The 23,622-nt window shown below is 44.6% G+C and overlaps 1 protein-coding gene across 2 annotated transcripts in view; it reads left to right on the top strand.

The window, feature by feature from the left end:
* The window catches only part of Plce1 (phospholipase C epsilon 1), a 286,564-nt gene that overhangs the window by 180,531 nt on the left and 82,411 nt on the right, over window positions 1–23,622 (top strand). For both annotated transcript variants that reach the window (XM_027407429.2, XM_027407428.2), the window contains exon 5: window positions 21,173–21,318. In XM_027407429.2, the coding sequence (XP_027263230.1) occupies window positions 21,173–21,318 (146 nt within the window). The remainder of the gene's footprint in view (window positions 1–21,172; window positions 21,319–23,622) is intronic.

Genomic DNA, 23,622 nt, shown 5'->3' with positions numbered 1-23,622 from the left:
CATCCTCTTTCTCCTATCTCCCTCCCCCCTCCCCTATGCTCCCAATTTACTCAGGAGATCTTGTCCCTTTCCCCTTCTCAGGGAGTCCATGTCTGTCTCTCTTAGGGTCTCCTTGTTTCCTAGCTTCTCTAGGTTGTGAATTGTAGGTTGGTTATCCTTTCACACATCTTTAATCCCAGCATTTGGGAGGCAGAGGCAGGGGGAATCTCTGTGCATTCCAGGCCAGCCTGGTCTACAAAGCTACACAGTGAAACACTGGCTCAAAAAAACAAACAAAAAAAAGTGACTGAGAAGGGACTGGGCATGGGATGATGAAGGACCTCAGACAGAAGACTTTTTTTTTCTTTTTTTTTTCTTTTTTTTTTTTTTTTGCTGTAACAGGGTTTCTCCATGTAGCCCTGGCTGTCCTAGAACTCGCTCTGTAGACGAGGCTAGTCTCAAACTCAGAGACCCACCTGCCTCTACCTCCCAAGTGTTGGGATTAAAGGTGTGAGCCACCAGCACCCAGCCTCCAATAACAATTTCCCCCACTGAAAAATCCTCTCTGAGGAATTTCAGTTTATTCTTGAATTTTTGGAAAAGATATGCTCATTGAAGCTCTTTGGCTTTGAACTTAATGAGCCTTACATGAAATATTTATTATGAACGTTTTATTGCCACTCACTAAGCAACCCACAGAAAAAGATGATTGCAGGTATCAGACCAATTGTCTGTTTCAAAAACGGAAAGAAATATGGAGAAGAAATTGTTATTTTAAAAGACAGTAGATCACCATTTCAAACACTGGGCAAGAAACCAAAGGCTTGTCCTTCTGCCAGATTAAAGACAAAATCCAGCTTGGCTTTAGCTTGTTGTTTCAAATGTTCCTTAGTTTTTCCTTTCACCTTAATGAATAAGAGCAAATAACACCAACTTTAAAAGGTTGCTTAATGCAACTGTTTAAAGTTTGTTTCATATGACTGGCATGCGTAGAAGAGATCTGCACAATAAATACCTAGACCAACTTTATTCCTGAAAGCAGGCAACCTGACCCCGCTTGCCAAGGTAGGAGCTGGGGCTCCCCTTAGTTCCCTCTCTCTCTCTCACATTCTCTTGTCTAGTTTCTTCTTCTGGGTGGCACTTGGAATCTGTACCCAGTATTCCTCTCTAGGTCACTTGGCAAAGTCTATGCTCAGTTGGCCATTTATACTTGGTGACAGTATGAGAAAATCCTGGTCAATATAATCAGTCTAAGCACAGCATAAGTAGGCAGCTGCCTTCAGGAATAAAGTTGGTAAAAGGTCCAGGTATTTGCTGTGCAGACCTGCTCTACACGTGGCAGTTATATTAAACATTTAAGTCAGTTTAGGCGCAACAGAAGGGGGGCAGTTTCCATGGCATGCGTCCACTGGCTTGTTTTATGAGAACTGTCTCATCACAGTGGCCATCTGAAACATCACCTCCAAAGCAGCCCGACCCAGGGTACCAAAGCTGTTTGCTGTACCCATTTAGCACCTTCAGCAGATACTCTGTCCTTCAGGTTTCTCTTTGTGATTCTCGCCTCCTTGGTGAAATGAAATAGAATTGGTCTATGGTAGTGGCACTAACTTGATCATGGATACACTAACTACAATTAGTTGTTTTCTCCACCAGTACCTCTCTGGACTCCTTCTACATTTGTCCTGTTTATCTATACAGCAAAACATGAAGGTACAAGTAGGATTATTTAGTCCATATTGCAGTTTTATGTAGAAATTACTAATTTATATCCAATTCACTGTCTACAAGTGGTGTGGTAGCCTAATTTCCCTTTGTGTGCATCTGAGTGTGGTTCTAGAGGTTGAATGCAGAGTTTCACACATGCTAAGCATATCTGTACCACTGCGCCACATACCGATCCTCTAAATAACATATAGAGTTCGTCGGGTTGCAATAAACTTATTGTCTCTCAGCTTCTGGTGATCCCCCACCACTCTTGGGGACCATAATATAATAATCAGGAATGCCTTAATTCTTAATGCTGTTTCATCTATGGCATCATAATTACACATAAAATTCTGTGTGGAATCTGAGCCTCCATATGAAGAAATAAAAAAAGATATAAGCAGGCTGGGGGGTATAGCTCAGTTGGTAGAGTGTTTTGCCTAGCAGACAAGCACTGGGTTGAATCCTCTCAAAACCTGGATGTAATGATTCACCCGAGCATACACCAGGTGGAGCCAGAAGGATCAAGGTTCAAGGTTTGTCTTCGGTTACATTGCAAAGCCAATGTGAAATATATGACACCTCTATTTTTTTTTTTAAGGAACAGAATAAAACAAAGATGTGAGGGTGTGTCTTCCTCACTCCTGGACTCAGCCTTGTGTGCTAACAGGGGTGGCAGAGAGAAGAGTACTAGGGCCCCACGTTTGGCTGCCCTTCCCAGGAACAGAGAGAGCAAAAACCAAAACAAGTTCAGTCAATAGTCAAAGCATGTGAAGGCAAAAGACTTATTAGTCCCTAGTTTGAAATAGTTTCAGGTAATGGGAAGGACAAGAAGCCTCGGATCTTCGCCTAAGTCCTTCCACTTACCAGCTGTTTTTGGCTTTAGCAAAGGGAACTTTGTTGGCCTTTGTTTTCTGTTCCTATAAATAATAAAATGGCAGCACCAAACTGCTGGTGTCATATTTATGTTTCTTTCTACTTGTAAATGGGAGGGGGTATTTTGTGGAAGCTTTAAAAATCACAGAATAGGAAGTTCTAGAATCTTGAAAATAAGAAAATAGATGCTACCAACTACGAAGTTGGACAGTTTTCTAAAAACCCAGGGGGGGAAAAAATTATCATGGATAATGTTGTTCTCGTCATTGGAAAAAAGAGGGGAGTGAAAAGGCAGGAAAAGAAAAGGGAGAGAAGAGAGAGAGAGAGAGAGAGAGAGAGAGAGAGAGAGAGAGAGAGAAAGAGAGAGAGAATGGGGCAGAAAAGCAAGAGTATGCTAAGTCAGAGTCCATGATGCCTCCTACAGCTCATGGCTTGTGGCTGGTATCTTCTAGGGCAGAAGCCTTCGCAGGACAAATCTCCCTTGGGCTGTGTCTTGTAGAGAGTCTTCATAGAGGCTGTAGTTCAAAGCATGTCTCTAAGTACTCTGATACACTGATGCGGGCCTGCCCAGGTATGCTGCTCACTGACAGTCTTTCTTGGCCAAGGCATGAGTCCTAAGGAATCTAAGGAATGGATGCCTGGTGTGAACCTGGAGTGTCTGCCTGGAATTCCATGCATGTAGCCAGTGTCTTGACAAGTGTGATATGCTGCAGACAGTTTAATATTGATATCCTTGGCAAGGCCTTTGACATGCTAAAGCAATTCAGATTTGTAAAAGTCGTCCTTCCCGCCAGCTTTCCAGGCCCCAGGCCACTCTTCTCTTGAAGCCAATGACCGGGATTTTTAAGGCAACCCACAGTAAGGTGAGGAAGGAGCAGACTTTGTTTACTATTGTTCCCTTGTTGATCTGCTTTTTCTGCAAGCATATATTACTTTCTATGATAAACCCAGGGCAGGTGATGAGGAGAGGAAAGAAGATGACATGAAGGACCATTGCATGGAAATACATCTGAAAAGGTCTGTTTAACCCATGAAGCGTAGACCAGTCTTGTCACTTTGATGCAATTCCACAGATGGTTGAATGACTAAAGAAATGGGACACAGAAAGGAGGATCAGCTGGCAAGGATCTGGTGGTAGATGCTACATGGCCACCTCACCTAAGAAACAACCTATCGTGGCTTCTTTAAACCTCTCTGCTATGATGAGGACAGCATCCCTCCAGCCTTTCCAAGATGAGCAGTCCCAGGTCTACCTCTGGGTCCCCTGTCAACTGGAATTACATTTCAGAGCTAGGCTGCTAGAGATGGCTCTTCTGATCCAGCCTGACTGGAAACAAGCTCTTCCTGCCTTCCTCAGCCAGCCAGCAGTTGTTTTTTGAGGGTGTGCCTGTAATACCATCCATTCGGTCATTCAGTCATTTGTCCAGAAATGCTGATTGGATGCCATGCATTGTTTTAGGCTCAGGGGATCTTGTAGTACAAGCTGGACAAAATTCTGACTCTCATGGATCTCACATCTTAGTTAGACAGACACATGCTAAGTTGCAAAAAAAATTCATGGATTGATGACTATTGGGTAAGACCAGGGAGACACCACCTCATCAGATAATGAACATTCCTATGTCCAACTGAAAAGGGTCTCCATCACTGCCTTCTGGTTTTTGCTGTCTGTAGTGATGCAGCCCAATCTCATCTACCACTTTCCCAAGAGTAGGACATCATCTTAGTCTGGTCGTGAGGACTGTTCTGTCATCAGGACAGGCTGATGGGCCATCCTACAGAATGAAAGGCCTGTAGGCTTTGCAATTACATGAGGACATGAAACTGAGGGGACAGTGGTAGAACTTTAGGTTGGAAGACACCAAAGAAACATGAGAACAAAATGTAACTACTGGCAGCTACAGCTTCTGAGAGCTCCATGGAAATGTGGACTCCTGTGCCCACATCTCACACTCTGAGTGGGAGTCATAATTCTCATTTGAACAAGACCCTCAGCCACTCCTGGGCACATGTAGGTCCAGGACCCTATACACAAAGTTCTATAAGATAACTCAGAAAACCTTCTCCTGTCTCCTGGCCTGTTTAATTAGATCACAAAACTGTAGAGTGTGGAGAGTGTGAACTTGTGTATTTTCTAGTCTTTCCCAAACATTTAAGAATCCCTGGTCTCCAGATGGCGTTGCCATTTGTAAAAATATCCACAGCCATTCTCCTCAGACTTCGAAACACAGACTAGAGAGTCAAATTAATTGTCAGCACGGTTCCGGTTCTGAGCACCAGTCCATGACCCCAAGCTAGCACTGTAATGCAGGCATGGAATGTAAGTAAATATTGCTGGCTCACATTTCAGAAGTTTTTAGAACATTTAAGTGGATTTGAAAAATACTTTTTAAAGGATTGTTTGTTCAAATGTCATTCTCTTTCCAATCCTTGTTTGGCATCGAGTTTAATCAGATTTACACTGGTGAGTGTTCGTCGTGAGGTTGTGTATCTCTTTTCTTCCAGGGCATGTAAACCAGAACATCGGGTTTTATCATTAAAATACTAAATCAGGTCTGATGATTTAAGGAAATTTAGGCCAGATTTTATATGCCACATGTGTTGGATGTATTCAATAGAGGGCTAGATCTACTTATTTGGAGTTTAAAGGTTAAAAAACTATGCATACCAGTTTTGTTTCTGCAAAGTGTTTAACTAAATATTTACATTTTTGCTGCATTGTCAAATACTTAGAAAAATAAAAGGAAAGAGAAAGACTTTTCTTAGCTATCTTTTTGTGAAAATGTAATTTTCAGATATTACTGATTTTAAATACTTAACTCTTATCAACCTATAGCAAAGTTTGCTTTTATTTACTTCTTATCACCTACAAATTTGTCTGTGGTGTCTCTTGGATCCAAAAGCATTATCCTTTATTAGTTTTTCTCCATTTCATGAAAAATATAAAAATGTAGACTTCAAAGCCAGGGCTTAGTATAATGTGGACATATTTTATACCTGAGTATAGAAATGATATTGTCTAGTGGGGGGCTCAAGGGAATACTGTGTAACTAGCAAGGAACATGTAATAGTCACTTGAAATTTGTTACAAATTTAAAGAAACACCACATGACATGTCGTTGCCTCACCAATCCAAATGCCACAGTTAGAAATCCTCCTCTGTGCAGCTATTAATATTAGCAAAATCGGCTGAACTCCTTGCCACGCCTCTAGGGCTAGAAAGTTCTTCTCTGTCGTTTCTTTTAAAGCTGTTATTCTGTTCATAGCCTATGTTTAAACTGAAGACAAGGGAAGGAGATAAGAAATTGTATTTCATGCTCAGTAAACACTAGAGCTGAGCCAGCACCTAGTACAGAATACCTGCCCAGACAGTAAGCCAAAAGCACAATCTTCTTTTGTTTGGATTTGGCTTAAGGATTTTTTAAAAAATCAATAGTTGTCATCTTCTAATATTTCATTGTTGTTTTTTGTTTTGGTTTTGTCTGTTTCTGTCATCCACACTCTAACCACTTACCAAGAAAATATTTCTTCCAAGTGATTGCCTAAACCAGGTATAAAATATGCCTTTACCCCCGAGGCTAGTATTTCCCCCTCTCTACAAGGAAACAGGCTGGTGTTTGGCCCCTACACATTTTCTTGTCAGGATATGTATAAGCTTTCAATAGTCAGGCATTGTAGACAATCCCTGCCCTGCCCTAGGGGGTCTGTCACTTTCGCAGGAACTGTCACCAAGCCCCTAATCTGCCTTGATTGACTGCTCTGAAGAAAACAAACAGGCTTTCTCTTATGCCTTTTAATCCCACCTGCCGGTGGCCCCAGTCTCCAGAAGGAATGCCTTCCTCTGAAGATCTGACACTCACTAAAGCCTCCCCAGGACCAAGGTTTTGAATGTCTGCAGCTCTTAACCTTCAGTGTGTCCACTGAACCCCTAATCACTGTGGGTGGTGGCAGCTGTGCCCTCCCATTTTGAAGCAGATCCTAACCAGGTCCTCTTCCTGCTGCCTTCCCTGACTTAGGGACTATGGAAGTTTTCTTCCTTTGGTCTGTCCTTTCTCTCCCGTGGGTAGTTAGACAAAGGGCAACTGCACTGTTGATTCTGACCTGTTTTTCCCGGAGCTTCCCTTCTAGCGTTCTGCCCTGTCTCCAACCTCTTCCTCCCACAGCTCAGTCTACAGGGCATACCTGGTCTTCCGGGAGCTAGAGGCACAAGTTGAAGCAGCAGCATACCTGGGGTTCTTCAGACAGGGGTGCTGCCACAGCTACCTCTCGGGCCCTCCAGAGTGTTGAGAGCTGTGTCCTGGAAGGTCTCGAGCAGGGTGCTCTTGTTTGTATTGCCCTTTGTCCCAGGCTTTTGCCTTGGTATTGCTCCTAAATCAAGCTGGTTATCTACAGCAGATGCTGCCATTCCCACCCCCTCCCCCCCCCACACACACTACTCCCTTTCTCCCCAACATATATTCCAGGCATGCACCATGTCTCTCAGAAAAGCCTGTATCTGAGGGCCCACAGAGGAATCAGGGCTTCCTCACAGAGACAGCTGACACCCAGCAGGTGATGCCAATAGGATGTTCAGATGTCAGGAGACCTGGACTCTAGGCCCAGAACTAACACTTGCTGAGTGACCTTTGTGAGACACTTAACCTTTATCCCCTCTGTCAGCAACTAAAGAAAATGAACTAAATAAGATATAAGGCCTTTTTAAATTGAAGCCTTCTAAGTCCTTGCTGATTGGTTGCTATATCATAGAGTAAGACCCTGGTAAGGACTGCTCTGTTCTCGGGAAATTGCCTCACGTTTGCCTTGCCTATGAAATGACAACAGCCTGGGTGCCTCAGACACCTCGCTTTGAATTATAAGGAAAACCTTCCTTTGTGTCTTGGATTTAGAATTTTTCCAGTCACACACTGCTTCTGAATTTGTGGCACCAATCATAACACACTATGCTGCCCTTCCTGACTATTCCCACCTCCTACAGCTCCCCACCCCAACCCCAAGCAGTTTCTAGTGATGAAGGGATATGCTTTCAGGAAGCCAGATGTAGGTATCAGATCTGCAAAACTGCCAGGGGGCAGGAGCCCTGCACTGTACCCACACCAGGTGCAAGAGGCTGGGAGAGACCCGGGGCTCGTGATCCAAGCTCTTCTGGCTGCTGGGAGGGAAATAAAATGCATAGGCACACAGGGAACATGGGACTTATCCTCCTTGGAGATTCACCTCTTCTCATCAGCATCTTAAACACTCCAAGAAATCCTGCCAGTACATTTTTAAAAAGCTTTTTTTTTTTTTAAATCCAAGTGTTTCCTGAACTTATACGGCCCCAGACACTTCTTTACAAAATGTGTAACATCTGGCAGGACATGTGCCCTGGAGCATAGTTTGGGAAACATTACATCAGAACCCTGCTGACCTATTTCTGTCTGGGGTCTTCACAACAGGATGGGGTAACACCTGCTGCTGGGCTGTTGGTCACCGAGCACCTGGAGAAGAACAGGGGGGCTTCTAAGCTGTCATATCAAGTGTCTGTCTGTCCATCAAGATTTCAAAATCTAATGCCAGAGCTGTGAACAGGCAGCGAGGAGGAGAACTGAGCAACCAGTGCAGGGTAGAAGTGTGAGAGCAGGCCATTGGACAGTTGTTTGATAGTCTGGATTGGCTTCTGTGCTGCCGGCTGCTAGTATGGCTGACGTTCCTTTGCTTTGCTCCACCACGGTCTCAGAGCACACTCACTGTCTATATACAGGATCTGTAATAGCTGGGGAACTTCACATAATTGTACCTTACACTGAATAGCCACAACTCTGTTGATTGGTTTTTACACAGAATTGGGATGTGTTCTTTCTCCCTAAAAGATTACTTCCACTTTTTTCTCATTGTTTTCCTCTTAAAATTTTTGCTTATATTATGTGTGTGGGTGTTTTGCCTGCACGTATATCAGTGTACCACATGTGTGGCTGGTGCCTATGGACTTATAAAAGGGTCAGATCCCCTTGAATTGGAGTTATAAATGATTGTGAGCCACCATGTAGATGCTGGGAGTCAAACCCGGATCCTCTGGAAGAGCATAACGGATGAGCCATCAATCCAGCTCCTACTTTCATTTTCTTTATGAATTATTTTATTATTTATTTACGGTTTACTTATTGTTACTGTTGTTTGTTGATATGGGGGTCTCACTGTGCTGCCAAGCTTATCTGGAACTCGGAAACTAATGTGGCCCTCCCACCCCAGCCTGTTGAATAGCTAGGACTAAAGGCATGTATCACCATGCCCAGCAATGACTTCATTTTCAAAAATCAGGGGGAAATATTGAAAAGGCAAGTGTATTGTGGACATTTGAATCCCATGCAACTAATCCTTCCAGGACCCAGGACCAAGACCCCTGGGGCAGCAGTTTGAGGCTACCACCATCTTTGTTCAGGGCTTCTTTCTCCGGCAAGCCTTATCCATTTGTCCCCATATTCTCAGTTAAGTGCCTCGGGCTGTACTCTTGCTCATGTGCCTCCAACCCCTCACCGGCAGTTTTATGTAAACTGTCTAGTGATGGGTTGTTTTTCCCCCTTATGTATATGAGAGAGAGATGGCAGGGAGGAAGAGGGAGAGAGAGACCTCAGTTCCAGCTGCACCCTGAGATTTACTAATATGGTAGCCATCAGACTTCCAGGAGAAGTGGGGGGGATATATGTAGTGTGTGTGTGTGTGTTATTTACAGTGTCTTTTCTTCTTTTTCTTTCTTTCTTTTTTTGCTGTTTTTTGAGAGGGTTTCTCTGTGTAGCCCTGGCTTTTCTAGAACTCACTCTGTAGACCAAGCTGGCCTCGAACTCACAGAGATCTGCCTGCCTCTGCCTCTGGACCAGCATCTTTTCTTGATCACTCTCTACCTTTAAAAACAAAAAACAAACAACAAAAAAATCCTCACATTTATTTACATATGTATGTATGTGTACTCGTGTGCCAAGGTACTCATGTAGAGGTCAAAGGACAACTTGTGGGTGTCAGTTCTCTCCTAACATGTGCATCTCAGGGATCAAACTCAAGTTGTCAGGCTTGGCAACAGGTGCCACTGAGTCATCTGGCCTGCTCTCCAACTTTATTATTTGAGACAGGGTCTCTCACTGAACCTGAAGCCCATCAACTAGGGTAGGCTAGCTGGCCAATGATCTGCAAGGGATCTGCCTATCTCTGCCCCTCCCCACCCCATCGCTAGTATTACAAACGTGTACTCTCAACCCCTGACTTTTCACTTGGGTTCCAGGGATCCGAACTCAGGTCCTCGTGCTTGAGTGGCAGGCACTATACCCACTGGACCATCTACCCAGCCTTATTGGTAGGCTTTTTATGAAGGTTTCTCTTGCCCTCCTTCTGCCTCCCTTTGCTTCCTCTTTCCCGGATACTTTAAGAGGCAAGAAGAATCATTCTTCTGAAGGCTCTTATCCTTGGGAAGTCTCTCTTTATTAAGCAGAGGAGTGAAGCTGCAGTGGTAATAAAACAGTCTCAATGTTTCCATAAGGTCTACAGTGTGAAGAGGAAACTGCCTATTATTTTTAGTTACTGAGATGTACTTGGCTCTGTGCACTGGAACCCTTTTCATATATTATCCCTTTTATTAGTCACACACCCATTAAAATAGAGGACATTTGATGATGCCTAGTTTATAGGTGAAGAAATTGCATCTCAGGGTAATTAGAAAACTTACTCCAGGTCACAAAAATAGTGAGAGGCAGAGCCAAGAAATGAACATTTCTGCTTTTGGCTCAAAGTTCCGTGTTCTTTGCCATCTGGTATGCTCTTATCTCTCTACACAGGTTCTCTGCCCATAAGAAGAGAAGCAAAGAGGCTGGGATTCACTCCATCACATTTTATCCCCCATGGAATTCTATGTCCAGATTGCTCTATGTACGTGTCCCGAACAAATGGGCTGGTCTTGGTGGTCTATAACATATCCCCATGTCCAGCAGGGCTGGGAAGTAATTGAGATCTGAGAGATATCAATGTCTTTTGTTTATTCCCACAGATCAGTCTGAGGGGAACATCTGCCAACACATGCAGACTGTTTGTTCCCTCCCCTCTCCCCTTTCTGACTGCTGGTGCTGGTTGAGGCCTTAGCCCCCAGCTCGCAGCTCACCATCTGCAGAGTAGAAGGTGAAAGTTGGTATTCCATACCAAGTGACATGGAGGCTTTCTGGACTCTCTTTCACTTACCAGTGGCAGGTGTTTCCCTGCACTGGGGCTCTCAAGGTTCACAGCACATCTCCAAAGCTCCTGATCCTTCTCAGTAATCCTGGCAGGCAAACTTCACTCATTCCCTTTTCTCAGGAATTCTGGCCTCTGGCTAGTGGTTTCTCCAAGCAAGAGAGCCAGCCAGGGAACCTCTGGATGGGCCTAAGACATTCTAGAAAAAAAAAGAGAGAGAAGTCTTCCACTACCTTCACTCTCCAGCACTAAAGTGTCTCAGGCAAATAGAATCTTCTAGAACAAACCAAATTATCCATCAGCCTTCTGTGTGGCATATTGTTTATGATCTCATAAAGCCACTGGAGATCAGTTTGCAAAGTCAGCTACGCTAGTTACCTATAGAAACTAGACAGTGGTGGTATACACCTTTAATCTCAGGACTCAGGAGAAAGGCAGATGGATCTCTGAATCCAAGACTACCAGAGAGTGAATCAGAGCTCATGCCTTTAATCCCAGGATTTGAGAGGTATAAAAGGGAGAGGCATTCAGTCCGGGAGTTAGTCTCTAGCCACATTGCTGAGAGCATAGCAGTCTGAGTGAATCTGAGGGCCAGTGAAATCAGGAGCATTTTGAGATCACCCCTTTGGTTTGGTGGCTGGCTGCTTTGCCTTTCTGATCTCAGCTTGAAGTTTGAACCCTGATATCAGTCTCTGGGTCTTTCATTTATCATGCTACAGACTCCCTGGATGTATTTCCCCAATACCAGCCTTTTGAGTAAAGAGCAAGCTGGCAGGTGATTGTGATGGGACAGCATCAGGTCTGAGGTCAGTGACCTTGCCCCACTCTTTATACTTATACCACAACCACTAGTCCTCTCCCCTGCTGTGGTATGTGGGTCATCTTCTGAGAAGAGCAGTACTAATAGGTAATCAGCTGTTGTAAGTCATGCATAACACAAAAGAGATGTTGATGAGCACTTGCCACTCATACCAGACCTGTGCTGGGAGACATGAGCAAAGTAATTCCGCTTCAAGGGGCTTCTTCTCCCATGAGAGATAATGGTCGCTGTGCAAAGGTAGCAAATGTAGCAGTAAGTTATTTTAGCACAGAGGGACTCTAAACTGTCTGAGAGTTTAGGGTAGGCTTCCTGAAGGAGATGCTATTCAGACTACTGGAAACCCACTGAATGGAAGGATGGAGGTGAAGGAGTCAGGGACAGGAGACAAGATGGGTGCGAGGAGACTTTGAGTCCTCCTGATATGTCCCATCCACTCATGTATATTCAGAGCAAGAGACAGATGCTGGAGCCTGGCTGCAGAGATGGTAGGCAAGTCCAAGCCAAGTGAAGAGTGGTACCCATGGAGAGGACAAAGCAAAGAGATTCAAGATGAGTCCCCCTTAAACACTGACATTTAAGAACCTACTCATGCCAGCAGAGTCTGGTGTGGGGAGCCCTAGGGACAGGTTGTGATCCTACCTCTGTCACTTCCCAGCTCTGGGACTGAACCTCTCTGAGCTTCAGTTTTTTATAAACCAAGAGAGAGATGACAGACCCAGCACGAGCTCTTTCAGCCATGCTAAGAGACACTGGAGATGTAGCTTTGTGCTAGGGCACAAATGTAATATGCATAAGGCCCTGGCTTCAATCTCTAAAACCAAAAAGAAAGATCCTGGGGGGGTGGGGGCTTTGATAAATAATCCTCAAGTGGGATAAGGTTGATTTTGAGCTCACAGCTCCCTGGGTGCAAGGCTTTTGATGTAAGTGCTAGTTATGGGTTTTAATTCCACCATACTTAAATGGGATGAAATAATCAAGACCCTATTCTATGGTATCAATACATACTTTTACAGAATAGGGTGTGTATGAGATGAGGCTTGCTTTTGAACCCCATTTCATCATTAGCTTCAGATAATATGACCCATTCAGTTCCACTGAGTGTAGCAAGAGAGGAGACTAATGCTACCTTACAGCTGCTGGGATTCTCCCAAGCCTGCCTAACTAAAAGTGATGCCTGTGTACCTCGGTCAGAATATGTTCCGTAGTTGATACGAGTCATTAAGTAACTGTGAATGCAAACCCAGTTTCTGAGTGTTTAAGGAATTTATAGCTGAAGGATTCAGGAATAAACAACTGTGTTTGCTAACTATGGACAAGAGATTCTTCCAGCAGTAGGAGCGTGGCCAGAATGTGCTCTTACTCTCTAGGAGTTGACAGTGTGGAGAAGATGGACATGCACACAACTGGCCTACTTGTAGGGCCAACTGTGCAGCCCTAGCTTTCTTCGGTTCACTCCCGTCCTTCCTACCGGCATGCCTCACTCAGCTCCCAGCAAATGCACAATGGTGCACAAAGTGTGGAAGGGATGATGTGACATAGAGATGTAAACAGCCTTGGGAGGTGTCTTAGTTTGGGATTTATTGCTGTGAAGAGGCACTGTGATGTGGAAACTCTTTTAAAGGAAAGCATTTAATTGGGGCCTTGCTTACAGGTTCAGAGGTTTAGTCCATTGTCATCATGGAAGGAAGCATGGTGGCTTGCAGGTAGACATGGTGCTGGAGAAGAAGCCAAAAGCTCTACCTCTGGATCAGCATGCAGCCAAAGAGACAGTGAAACACTGGGCTTGGCTTGAGCTTCTGAAACCTCAAAGCCCACCCTCACCCCTCAGTGACACCCTTCCTCCAACGAGGCCATACCTACTCCAACAAGGCCACATGTCCTAATTCTTTCAAATAATGCCACCCCCTATGAGCCTGTTGGGTCCATTTTCATTCAAATCACCACAATAGGGATAGGATGGCCACTGGGACCCAGCTCTGGTAGAAAAATCAGACTTCTAGAAATGCAGCACATGAGTGGGCAAAGGGTACCGTGTGCTCACCAAATGAACTGTTAATTAATTTGTTGTTCGTGTGATTTTTCTCCTATGTGTCTTGTTTTCTCTGGTCTAGTTGGCACATGGTACATAGCAAGTATTTATTAGAAGAGAGAGAATCACTTGTCAGGACTTTGTGTGTGTGAGAGAGAGACAGAGACAGAGACAGAGACAGAGACAGAGAGACAGAGACAGAGAGAGAGAGGGAGAGAGAAAGAGAGGGAGAGATTTTCGGTAGTGTGTGTGTGTGTGTGTGTGTGTGTGTGTGTGTGTGTGTGTGTGTGTGTGTAGTTATTGACTTTCAGGTACAGCTGTGTCTAGGAATCTGAATGAATGAGATCAGGTAATTTATAACTTTAAAATGCCATTTTGTTCCTAACAAGGAATGAAGAAAACGTGGCCTGTGAGTTACCCTGTTAGGGAAGGACTGTGCCCCAGGTGCTCGCAGATTCTTCTGGTCTAGCCTTGTAGTTAAGAAGGGAGACTTAGCAATTCTTCCTTCTGGGTCTCAGAGATCCATATCTGGAATTCCGCCACTTCATTGCTCACATAACAAGATTAACTGTAGCCATAGAAGCAGCAGCTGCCATGATCACCCAGAAAACATCCACCCAGCTCTTGTCTATGCACAAAGGGACCATTGAGATCTGTAATACCCCATTTTACTCTCACCAGAACTTTATGACTTTTGTTCCCATTTTACTGAGGAGGGAATTGAGGTTCAGAACAGTTAGACAGCTTGCCTCTGAGACTTGCCCAAAGAAACAGGGGAGCTGGAGGTTGGATTCAGTTCTGTTCACCTCACACACCTGTGATTTCCACCCCTGGTTCTTGTTGCCTCTCTCTGGCTTCTTCCTAGTTCCAGGTGGACCCAGGCAGTTAGGACAATGAGGAGATCAGAGTGGCTGGTCTGCAGTATGGGACTATCTCACAAACACTATGCTGGAGTTATGCTCTGCACCTAGGGTGATGACAAAGGAGACTGAGCCCCTGTACCCATTTTCAGACTCTGGTGCAGTTAGGAATCACCAGCGAGTTTACATGAGAATACAGGTTTTCAAGCTTGGCCCAGCCCTACTGTTTGAGAATCTGATTTCTAAGTGTGGATGAGGTCTTAGGATCCACATTTAAATAGAAACCATTGTCACCAGAAATCCCCATCGAGTGCCCCACATTTGAGGAGCACAGGGCAGACACAGGTGTGTGCAGTGACACATATGGGGGGAGCATGTGTAGGCCGCATCAGTCTGTGCAGGGTGGTGATGTCTGCACTTTACATATACTGAAGAGAAACTTTGTTCAACTTTCATTGACTTATTTGGTGATATTTTGTCTATGATCCAGCAAATAAAGCTTGCCTGAAGATCAGAGTGCAAAGCTAGTCACACTAGTTAGGTATAGAGACCAAGCAGTGGTGGCATATACCTTTAATCCCAACACTTGGGAGACAGAGGCAGACAGATCTATGTTACTTCAAGGCTACTGAGCTACACGAAATTGATCCAGTCTAAAAGGGAAACAGCTCACACAATGGTGATCTCAGCACTTAGAATCCCAAGCCTTTAATCTCAGCACTAGAGAGGAATATAAGGCAGGAGAAGACAGGAGCTCAGTACAGTCTGAGGAAAGCAGTACAGTCTGGAGATGCAATCTGAGGACAGGATTGTCCCTTTGGTCTGAGCATTGGTAGCGGAGAGAACTCTCTAGTAGCTAGCCGCTTTGCTTCTCTGATCTTCAGTTTTAACCCCAATATGTGTCTATGGGTTTTTATTATTAATACCAATTAGAATTCATGCTAAAGACTTCTGTGTATTGCACCAGTTAAGCCCAACATTTGCCGTTAGAGTGACCAGATAGATACCCATTGCAACAGATCTTCTTTCTGACTTCGTTTATGCTGGCATATTAAAAAACTTTTGGCAGAAATTCATCTGTCTCCTTTTTCTGGACCTGGGAATAGCAATAGGAAGCACTTAGGCTTTTCCCAAATATAATTCCTGGGCTCTGAGAATCCTCCCTACCCGTGGCCTCCTGGGACTCTGGATGGCCTGCCTGTTGGCCAGAGGCACCAAGCATCCCCATCCTGGAAATGTGGGAAAGATGGTCTCTGTCCTTGAGAACTCAGGGTCTGCTGAGACAGACAGAGCAGACTCGTGTGAAAGTCAGGCACACAAATATAACAAAAATAAACTAGATATGCATGTGCGCAACAGTGAGAAACCCAGTACAGCATAACTGTAGCCTCAAGGTCCTACATTAAGTCAAAGAGAACTGGATGGAAGGTGCTAGGGTGAGCCACTAAGCTTGCCTTCCAAAGAGGGCAACCATCATTCATTTGTTTATCCACCTGTTTCCTAATTCTCATTAGATTAACAGAGGGTGGATCTCAGCTAGTCACTGAGATGTTTACTTATGGTAAATACATCAGGCTCAACATCTGCCTTCATGGAGATGCAACACCAAATATGCAATGGGATCAGGGTGGTGTGGGGCATCAGAACATGTACGCATAGTCTGAAAGGGAAGTCAGCGAAGACTTAAAAACAGTGATGTTTTTGTCAAGTAAAGATTTATTCCTTCCTTTCGGGGCCTAGGGCACAAGAATAAAAGAATTCTAGATTATTGGCCTCCCCAATCTTCCCACATGGCACTCGTTATGCTTTATGGACCTGAATGAGGACTTTGCGCATGCGTGAAGCCTCAGTGCGCATGCTCGGCTTTCCCTTTAAAGCTTGTACCTGTCTCCCTTCTCCGTTCCCGGTGGTCGGCCACTAATTCTGCTCTGCTCTGCTCTGCTCTCCCCCTCTCGCTCTCCCGCCCGGTAATAAAACTCTGTGGTTTTTAGACTCGCTATAGTTCGTGTTCCATCGAGCCGGTTTCCATCTCGTGGTTTCTTTCTTTTTCTATTTTTCTAATATTTAAACTTTTACAGAAGAACAACACCCATCTTGACTTGTATACTAATAAATGGACGTTTCAGATCTCTAATTCAAGTCTGTCCATATTGCCACTGCCACCCATGATCATTATGGTCCACAGTCAGGAGGACTGAGACACATCAAAGCTGTTTGTGGACATAGAAATGGGCTTGGTACCATTTGCTCATTGAAAGTGGAAGGCCTGGGTTTACAGAGGAGGAATGATCTAGAAAATGGGTGCACAACCTGTGGACAGTCGTGTCCTCTCTGTCCACAGACTTCTCACTAGAGGAGCGGCTACAGCTGGACAAGGGTCAGTGAGGGCCCTTCTGAGTTATGGGTCCCAGAGTTAAGATCTTGATGACAGGTCTAGGGGAAGTTCTTCCTAAAGGATAAATAGACATCATCAAATAAGTTGGGCATGGGGAGCCTTCCATAGGAGTAGCAGCATCCCAAGGTCCCCAAGATGGTAAAAGCCTGGTTTAACTCTCTAAAACTAGGGTGTGAGAGGAGATGAGGCTAGAGAATGGACTCCAGTCTGTGAACCAAGAGAAGGATCCAACCGTATAGATGACATAGACAAGACATAGTGGGCCAAGAAAGATCATTTGAAAGCTGCAAGAACGTTCCTTCCTGGTTAAACTATGGTGCAGTCAGTATGGTACTGGATGTGGGAAGAGAGAAGGATGTTCAGTTTGGCTAGGCCTACAAGTACCGAAAGGGACACGATAAGGATGACAATGGTGATAAAAAAAAATGATGCTGCACATAATGGCATACCGCTAAAACTATACCCTCTGGGAAGGTTGAGGCATAAGGATTGTAAGTTCAAGGACAGCTTGACAACTTACTGAGACTCTGTCTCAAAATAAAGAAAGGCTAGGATGTAAGCCAGTGGTGGAGTGTGCTTGTCTAGCATATGCAAGGCTCTGAAGCCAACTCCCAGGATAAGAGGGAAAGAAGGTTGGAAGGGAGGAAGGAACAAAGACAAAGAGGGACAGGATGGGGAGGCGGGAGAGATTGTAGAGAAGCTGGGGGCTCAGGGGGTAAGATCATCAGAATAAGCCCAAACCTCTGGAACAAGCTCTTAAAGTGAGGGGCTGGAAAGAAGGCTTAGCAGTGGGGGTGATTTTTGTATAACCATGAGCTCTGGAATGCCTGCTAACTCTAGCTCTGAGGAATCTAGCCAATGCACATACTCACAGAGAAACTCACACAGACAGGCACATACACATAATTCAAGCAATAAAGCATACGTTTATGTATATATGAACTGGGCCAAGAATCTGATTCTCTGCTTGCTCATGCTGACCATTGATATAAGGCAAAATAATCACCTGCAGGTAACACCCCTGTGCTCTGGGCTCTGTAGTAGAGTAAATAGTACTGTGTGTGCTTTCATGGTTTTCTCTGTGGCTGACATCCTGAAACTTTCCGAGCCGGCAGGCAGTACCTGTCAGCTCTGTTGTTAACTGCAACTGCCATTTATGTTGTGGGCAACATTTGATACTGCCAAAATTTTCTTTCTTTTTTTTTCCTTTTGTTTATTTTGTTTAATTGTTAACACTCTCACCACTTAGCACCAATAAAATCATAAATACACTATGCTATCATAAGAATTGTCCTTGCAGTTTGTAAGCTAGTGTGTGTGTGTGTGTGTGTGTGTGTGTGTGTGTGTGTGTCAGAACGAGAAAGAGATTATGATAACAGTGCTTATATAATCTCAACAACCAGGGGCCCTAGGGACTCACACTCAGGGATGGAACAGTTGGTTTAAATTATGTTTCCATGTGAAATACGGTATTGCTATTTTTTCCCTAGCATGTGGGAAAGTGTATGGGAAATGATTTGACTGATAGGAAATAAATCTGTGTGCATGTGTGTGATCAGGACTGAGACACAAACAAATGGTGGTCTGTGCTTCTCTGGGAGGAGCCTCTCCTGGATGGGGGTTAACCCTTTCCATTCACTACAGGGCAGGAGAATAGTCAGAATATTACAGTGACTTTCAGCATCAAAGGTCCTAAAGCCATGGGACTCAGACAGCCCCTGGCCTCAGACAGGAACTGGGTAACTCTGAGGAACCACTCTTAAGTGTTCAGGATCCCATTTCCACTTGTTAAGACAAGTCTGATTTAGTTCCCATTCTAAGGTTAAGGTCCATCAAAAGCAAACCAAGCTAGAGGAAGAATTGGCTAGTAGCACCAAACCACGGCCAGTCTCTGTTGGCACAAATATCTTCTTGGTCCAGCAGGGCCAAGGTTTCATGAAATGACTGTTAAATGACGAGGAAACAAGGCTTGGAGACCAAGCAATGGATTGCTTGCAGCTGCTGGAGAGCTCAGCTCTGAGAACCCCAGAGAATTCCTAGAATGACAGGAAGGGCTGATTCCAGGTCTGTTCTGGTTTTGCATGGGGGCAGGCATCCTCTGAAGTAAGGAGATAACAGAGCATACCCAGGGCCTCCTGGGTATTGGTGTAATAGGTTTTGCTTCAGCCTGTTTCAGAAAGGAATCAGCAGTTTCTTACTCCAGTGCACCAACCAGCAGAGAATAGCCCTGTTTTATCACTACCCGGCCCCATTGCCACCATTTTCCTATTTGTTTCTGTGCAGCAGTTAAAAAGGAGGTGTTGCACATCTGTCCTCTATACTGTGGTTTGGGTTGGGTTTGGTTGGTGATGGTTTTTCTTTAATTATCTTGGAGGTGCAGTTCATGGTGTTTTTTCGTTTAATTCTGTCTCTGTCTTCAAATATACTGTTCCAAATTGAGTGCTTAGGAGGATCCACCCAGGAAAGAAATTGTCACCTTTCATCGGCTAAATAAGGCCACTAACCTGAGAGTTTATTTGTTTTATTCTTGGCTTTGTTTAATTTCTTTTGTTTGGGCTGTGATGCTGGGGATCAAATCCAGGGCCTAGAATGCCATAGATTCCAGAACAACTGGCATTGGACATCTCTCTATGGTTGCTGCCCACACTAAATGTCATTAATTCTTATTGTTTCCATTTGTGGGCAGTGTGTCTTCTACCTTGAACTCCTATTTCCTCAGATGTTTGGGTCACCATGAAGTCTGTTCAGGCCTCTTTTCACACAGGCTGAAGAAAGAGCTGTTCCTTAGGTTTCAGCTCTGTTGTTGACTCAATATACAACTAATATGGTCAACAACAGACAACTGGTCCCCCTCCCATGAGTTGGCCAGGGTGGAGACGGCAACTCAACTTGAACAGCAATGGCCAAGCACTGAGATGAACAATAGGAAAATAATCTTAGAGCAGAAAGAGATCCCTTAAACACTGAGTGGCATAAAGGGAATGTAGATGTGAATTACTACGTTTTACACTCTAGACTCCGTGGTAGAAAAACCCAAGTCACACTAGAAAAATGTAATCCTAGCACTCCGTGGTGGAGTGCTGCACTCTATGGTGCAGGCCACCAAATGTCAACCCAATGTCAACCCCTAGTCTAAGGCAAGCCTTCACTACCAATTGCCTGAGGGTCTTCAGCAAGCCTCTTGGGTACTAACCACCTTTGACTCTGAACTGTTGTGAGAGACAAGGGAGGTAGCACAGTCAGAGTACTTGGAATGGCTCCTGTTGCAGAAGTGTATTTACTCTTCTAATTTTTTTGTCATTTGAAGACCATAATAAATTAGTATGTGTAAGAGATTTTTCCAACTGAACCAGGCACCCTGAATACGATGACAGGAGGCCTGGGCAGTCTATGGGGCCTCTGATAGTGGAACAGTACTTATCCCTAGTGTGTGAATGGACTTTGGGAGCCCACTCCCCATTGAGGGATACTCTCTCAGCCTAGATAGATGGAGGAGGGCCTAGGCCCTGCCTCAAATGATGTGACAGACTTTGATGATCTTCCATGGAAGGCCTCACCCTCCCTGAGGAGCAGAAGGGGAAGAGGGTTGGTGAGGGACATGGGAGGAGGGAAGGGAGAGGGAACTGGGATTGATATGTAAATTAAGATTGTTTCTAATTTAAATTTTCAAAAAAGAAAAAAGAAATCATTCCAAAATGTTTTTGTAATTTTTGTTTGGTATCACCCATTTTATTTATTTATGCTTATGCTTCTGTGTGTATGCATGTGTGTGCATCTGTGCACATGCACCACGAGGCCATGCTGTGGCAGGCATGTGGAGGTCACAAGACAACATTAGAGATTTTCCACCATGTGGGTGCCAGGGATGAAAATCAGGTTGTCAAACCTTGATGGTGGTCACCTCTACTTGTTTAGCCATCTTACCAGCCCTGACATCACACATTTGCCTGCTTGATAAATGTTTTCAACATTTATGGGCTAAATGCATTGATTGCATTTAATCTTCATGTCCATCAGCCACGTTCCATCAAGAGTATCCATGGGCCTTGTATTTTTTGGAGTTTCAAGGAATCGTGTAGATCAAGAGGGATTTTGTTTCAAGATGGAGCCTTCTTATTTCAAGATGAGAAAAAGATGCAGACAGATTGACTTGTCCAGGGTCATATCAAAGCAGCAATGGAGCTGGTTTTCACTTTAGAGCTCTTTGCTTGCTTCTTTTCCAGGTCCCAAACTGATTTTTTTAACCCCCCCCCCAAAAAAAGTTATTTATCAAGCTTTCAGGACTTGTCTTCAGTGAATGCCTACTCCCCATCTTCCAGGTGAGCTCCTGGGTGACATGGCTGATCCTCACAGCAGGCTCCATGGAGGAAAAGCGAGAAGTCTTTTCATATTTGGTGCATGTGGCCAAATGCTGCTGGAACATGGGTAACTACAACGCTGTCATGGAGTTCCTGGCTGGCCTCAGGTAAGGAAGTATGGAAATCTGGACATGTTTCTCTTTTGAGTTAGATATCTCTGAGTTGATTCCCTGGGCAGCCAGCCACATTTACTAAGGTATGCAATTGGTGGTGTTCATGAAGGGGAAATGCACTGCTTTCTTCCAACCCCACAGCCCTAGACCCTCAAAGGAGGAGGAGAAGAGAGAAGAGGGAGGGTAGGGAGAGGGCAGGAAAGGGGAGGGGGTCAACAGGGAAGGGGAGGGAACTGGTGTTGAAGGAGCTAAAAGTCCTACTTGGCTGGTTGTAATCATCTCTACCCTCACAGACATAGGTATGGATGATGCTAGAGATCCTTGCCAGTGACTCCTTGTCTGCTCACCTGCTTGCTTTGTCGGGGTCTCTCCCCACATGATTACCTAATGGATCAGCTTTCTCGTCACCGTGTCAAATGCCTGAGAGAGCAACTTAAAGGAGCAAATGTCTATTTTTGGCTCATGGTTTCAAGGCTTTCCACACATGGTTGCCTGGGTAGAGCATGATGATGTTGGGAGCATGTAGTGGAGGGCTTCTTTCCCTCACTGTGGAAATGAGAGAGAAGCAAGGAAGGTTCAAGGTCAAGGTATCCTCCCCAAGGACCTGCCCCCAATGACCTTCTTCTAGCTAGACCACTTCCTCCTAAAATTTCTAAAACCCTCTAAAATAGTACCCCCATCAGGACACAGGAATCTCCCCAAAGGTTTAAGCATTAGTCTGTGAGGAATATTTCATACTTAAAATAGTATCTGTCAAAGTGTGGTGATTACTCAATCCTCAGGCTTTAGGTCTAGTTCTGGGGTCCTCTCTCATAGGTTTTAGGGTCACCTCATCTGACAGGCAGGCTTTTCAAGATAGCTCAAGCCAAGCTCCTTCCACATTATCTACTCTGGACTCAAGAAAGACATCCCCACTGACTTGCCATTTTGCAAAGGCAGAGAATGTCTACAGAGCCATCTCTCCCTTGGCCATTGGGCAACTTTAGCCAGTTGCCCATGTTTAGGCAAGAGTTGTACAGTAGGCCCTCTGATAAACAAACTGCCCCAGAAGAAATGTCCAACGAGTCAACTTGACATTTCCTCCCCTGAGGTAAGTTTGTACTTTTCACATACACCCTCCCACAATACTCTGCATGGGAATATTTCCAAGTGTCTGCTTACATCTAGCTTTTCTGTGTGTGTGGACTGAAGGAAGACAAGAAACCAGTGAGGGCAGTCTAGACACTCCCTCATGATGACATGACATCTCTCTTTAGACTGCCAGCTGTGGTGTTACCTGTTGATCTCAGCAGCAGTTTCAAAGTGGGAAAAAATCCATTTGATACGTTGTTATGCAAATCCTACTTCAAGACAAGGTCCCCAGATGGGGTGGAGCTAAGGTCAAACTTTATTCTGTAAAAAGCTGTTCCTCACAAGAGTCCCCACTAGCAGGCTTCTTTTATGCCATCAAGGGACTCAAAGATCAGGAAGGACATCTAGGACACACTTTCTGTGGGCAAAGCCTCAGAAATATTCACACAAACCATGTGCTCTGGTTTTCTTTCTGTTTCTGTAATAGCAAAAGCAGCTCAGAGGAAGAAAGGGGTTATTTGAATTACCCTTCCTGGTCTAAGTCCATCATGGAGGGAAATCAGGGCAGGAACTCAGAGGAGGAAAAGGGTTATTTGGATCACCCTCCCAGGTCATAAGTCCATCTTGGAAGGATATCAGAGCAGGAACTCCAACAAGAACTTGGAACAGAAACCTGGGAGGAATGCTCCTTGCTGACTTAATCCTGGTCTTATACTTAGCTTTTTTAAAGCAATATTTTTTATATTTTTTTAGAATTTCATACAATGAATTTTGAATATATCCATCTGTTCTCCCCAACTCCTCCAATAACCACCCTCCTCACTCTCCCATCCCCTCCCATTCTACTTAGACGACTTCTCCTTCTCCTCCTCCTTCTCCCTCCTCTTCCTCTTCCTCTTCCTCTTCCTCTTCCTCTTCCTCCTCCTCCTCCTCCTTTTTTGGTTTTCCCTATGCTAAGGGGAGTGGGCTCTGGCCTCGAATGTGCTCAGTCTTCCAGGCATCACATCACTAAAGAAAACTGGCTTCTCCTCCCACAGCTGCCATCAAATGCCATTGCCTCCTCAGCGAGTGGTGGGATTTTGTGTCTACTTTCCATTCTCTGTGCTGGGATTTTTATCTGGCTGGTTCTTGCATAACTCTTACACATGCTGTCACAATTGCTGTGAGTTCATAGGTGTAACATCTGTCCTGAGGATCCAGCAGACTGACCTTGGCTAACCAGAGCAT

Source organism: Cricetulus griseus, chromosome 3, assembly GCF_003668045.3.
Source record: "Cricetulus griseus strain 17A/GY chromosome 3, alternate assembly CriGri-PICRH-1.0, whole genome shotgun sequence".
Taxonomy (NCBI): domain Eukaryota; kingdom Metazoa; phylum Chordata; class Mammalia; order Rodentia; family Cricetidae; genus Cricetulus; species Cricetulus griseus.
Note: the sequence above shows the minus strand (reverse complement) of the source record. Positions and strands in the feature narration are given on the sequence as shown.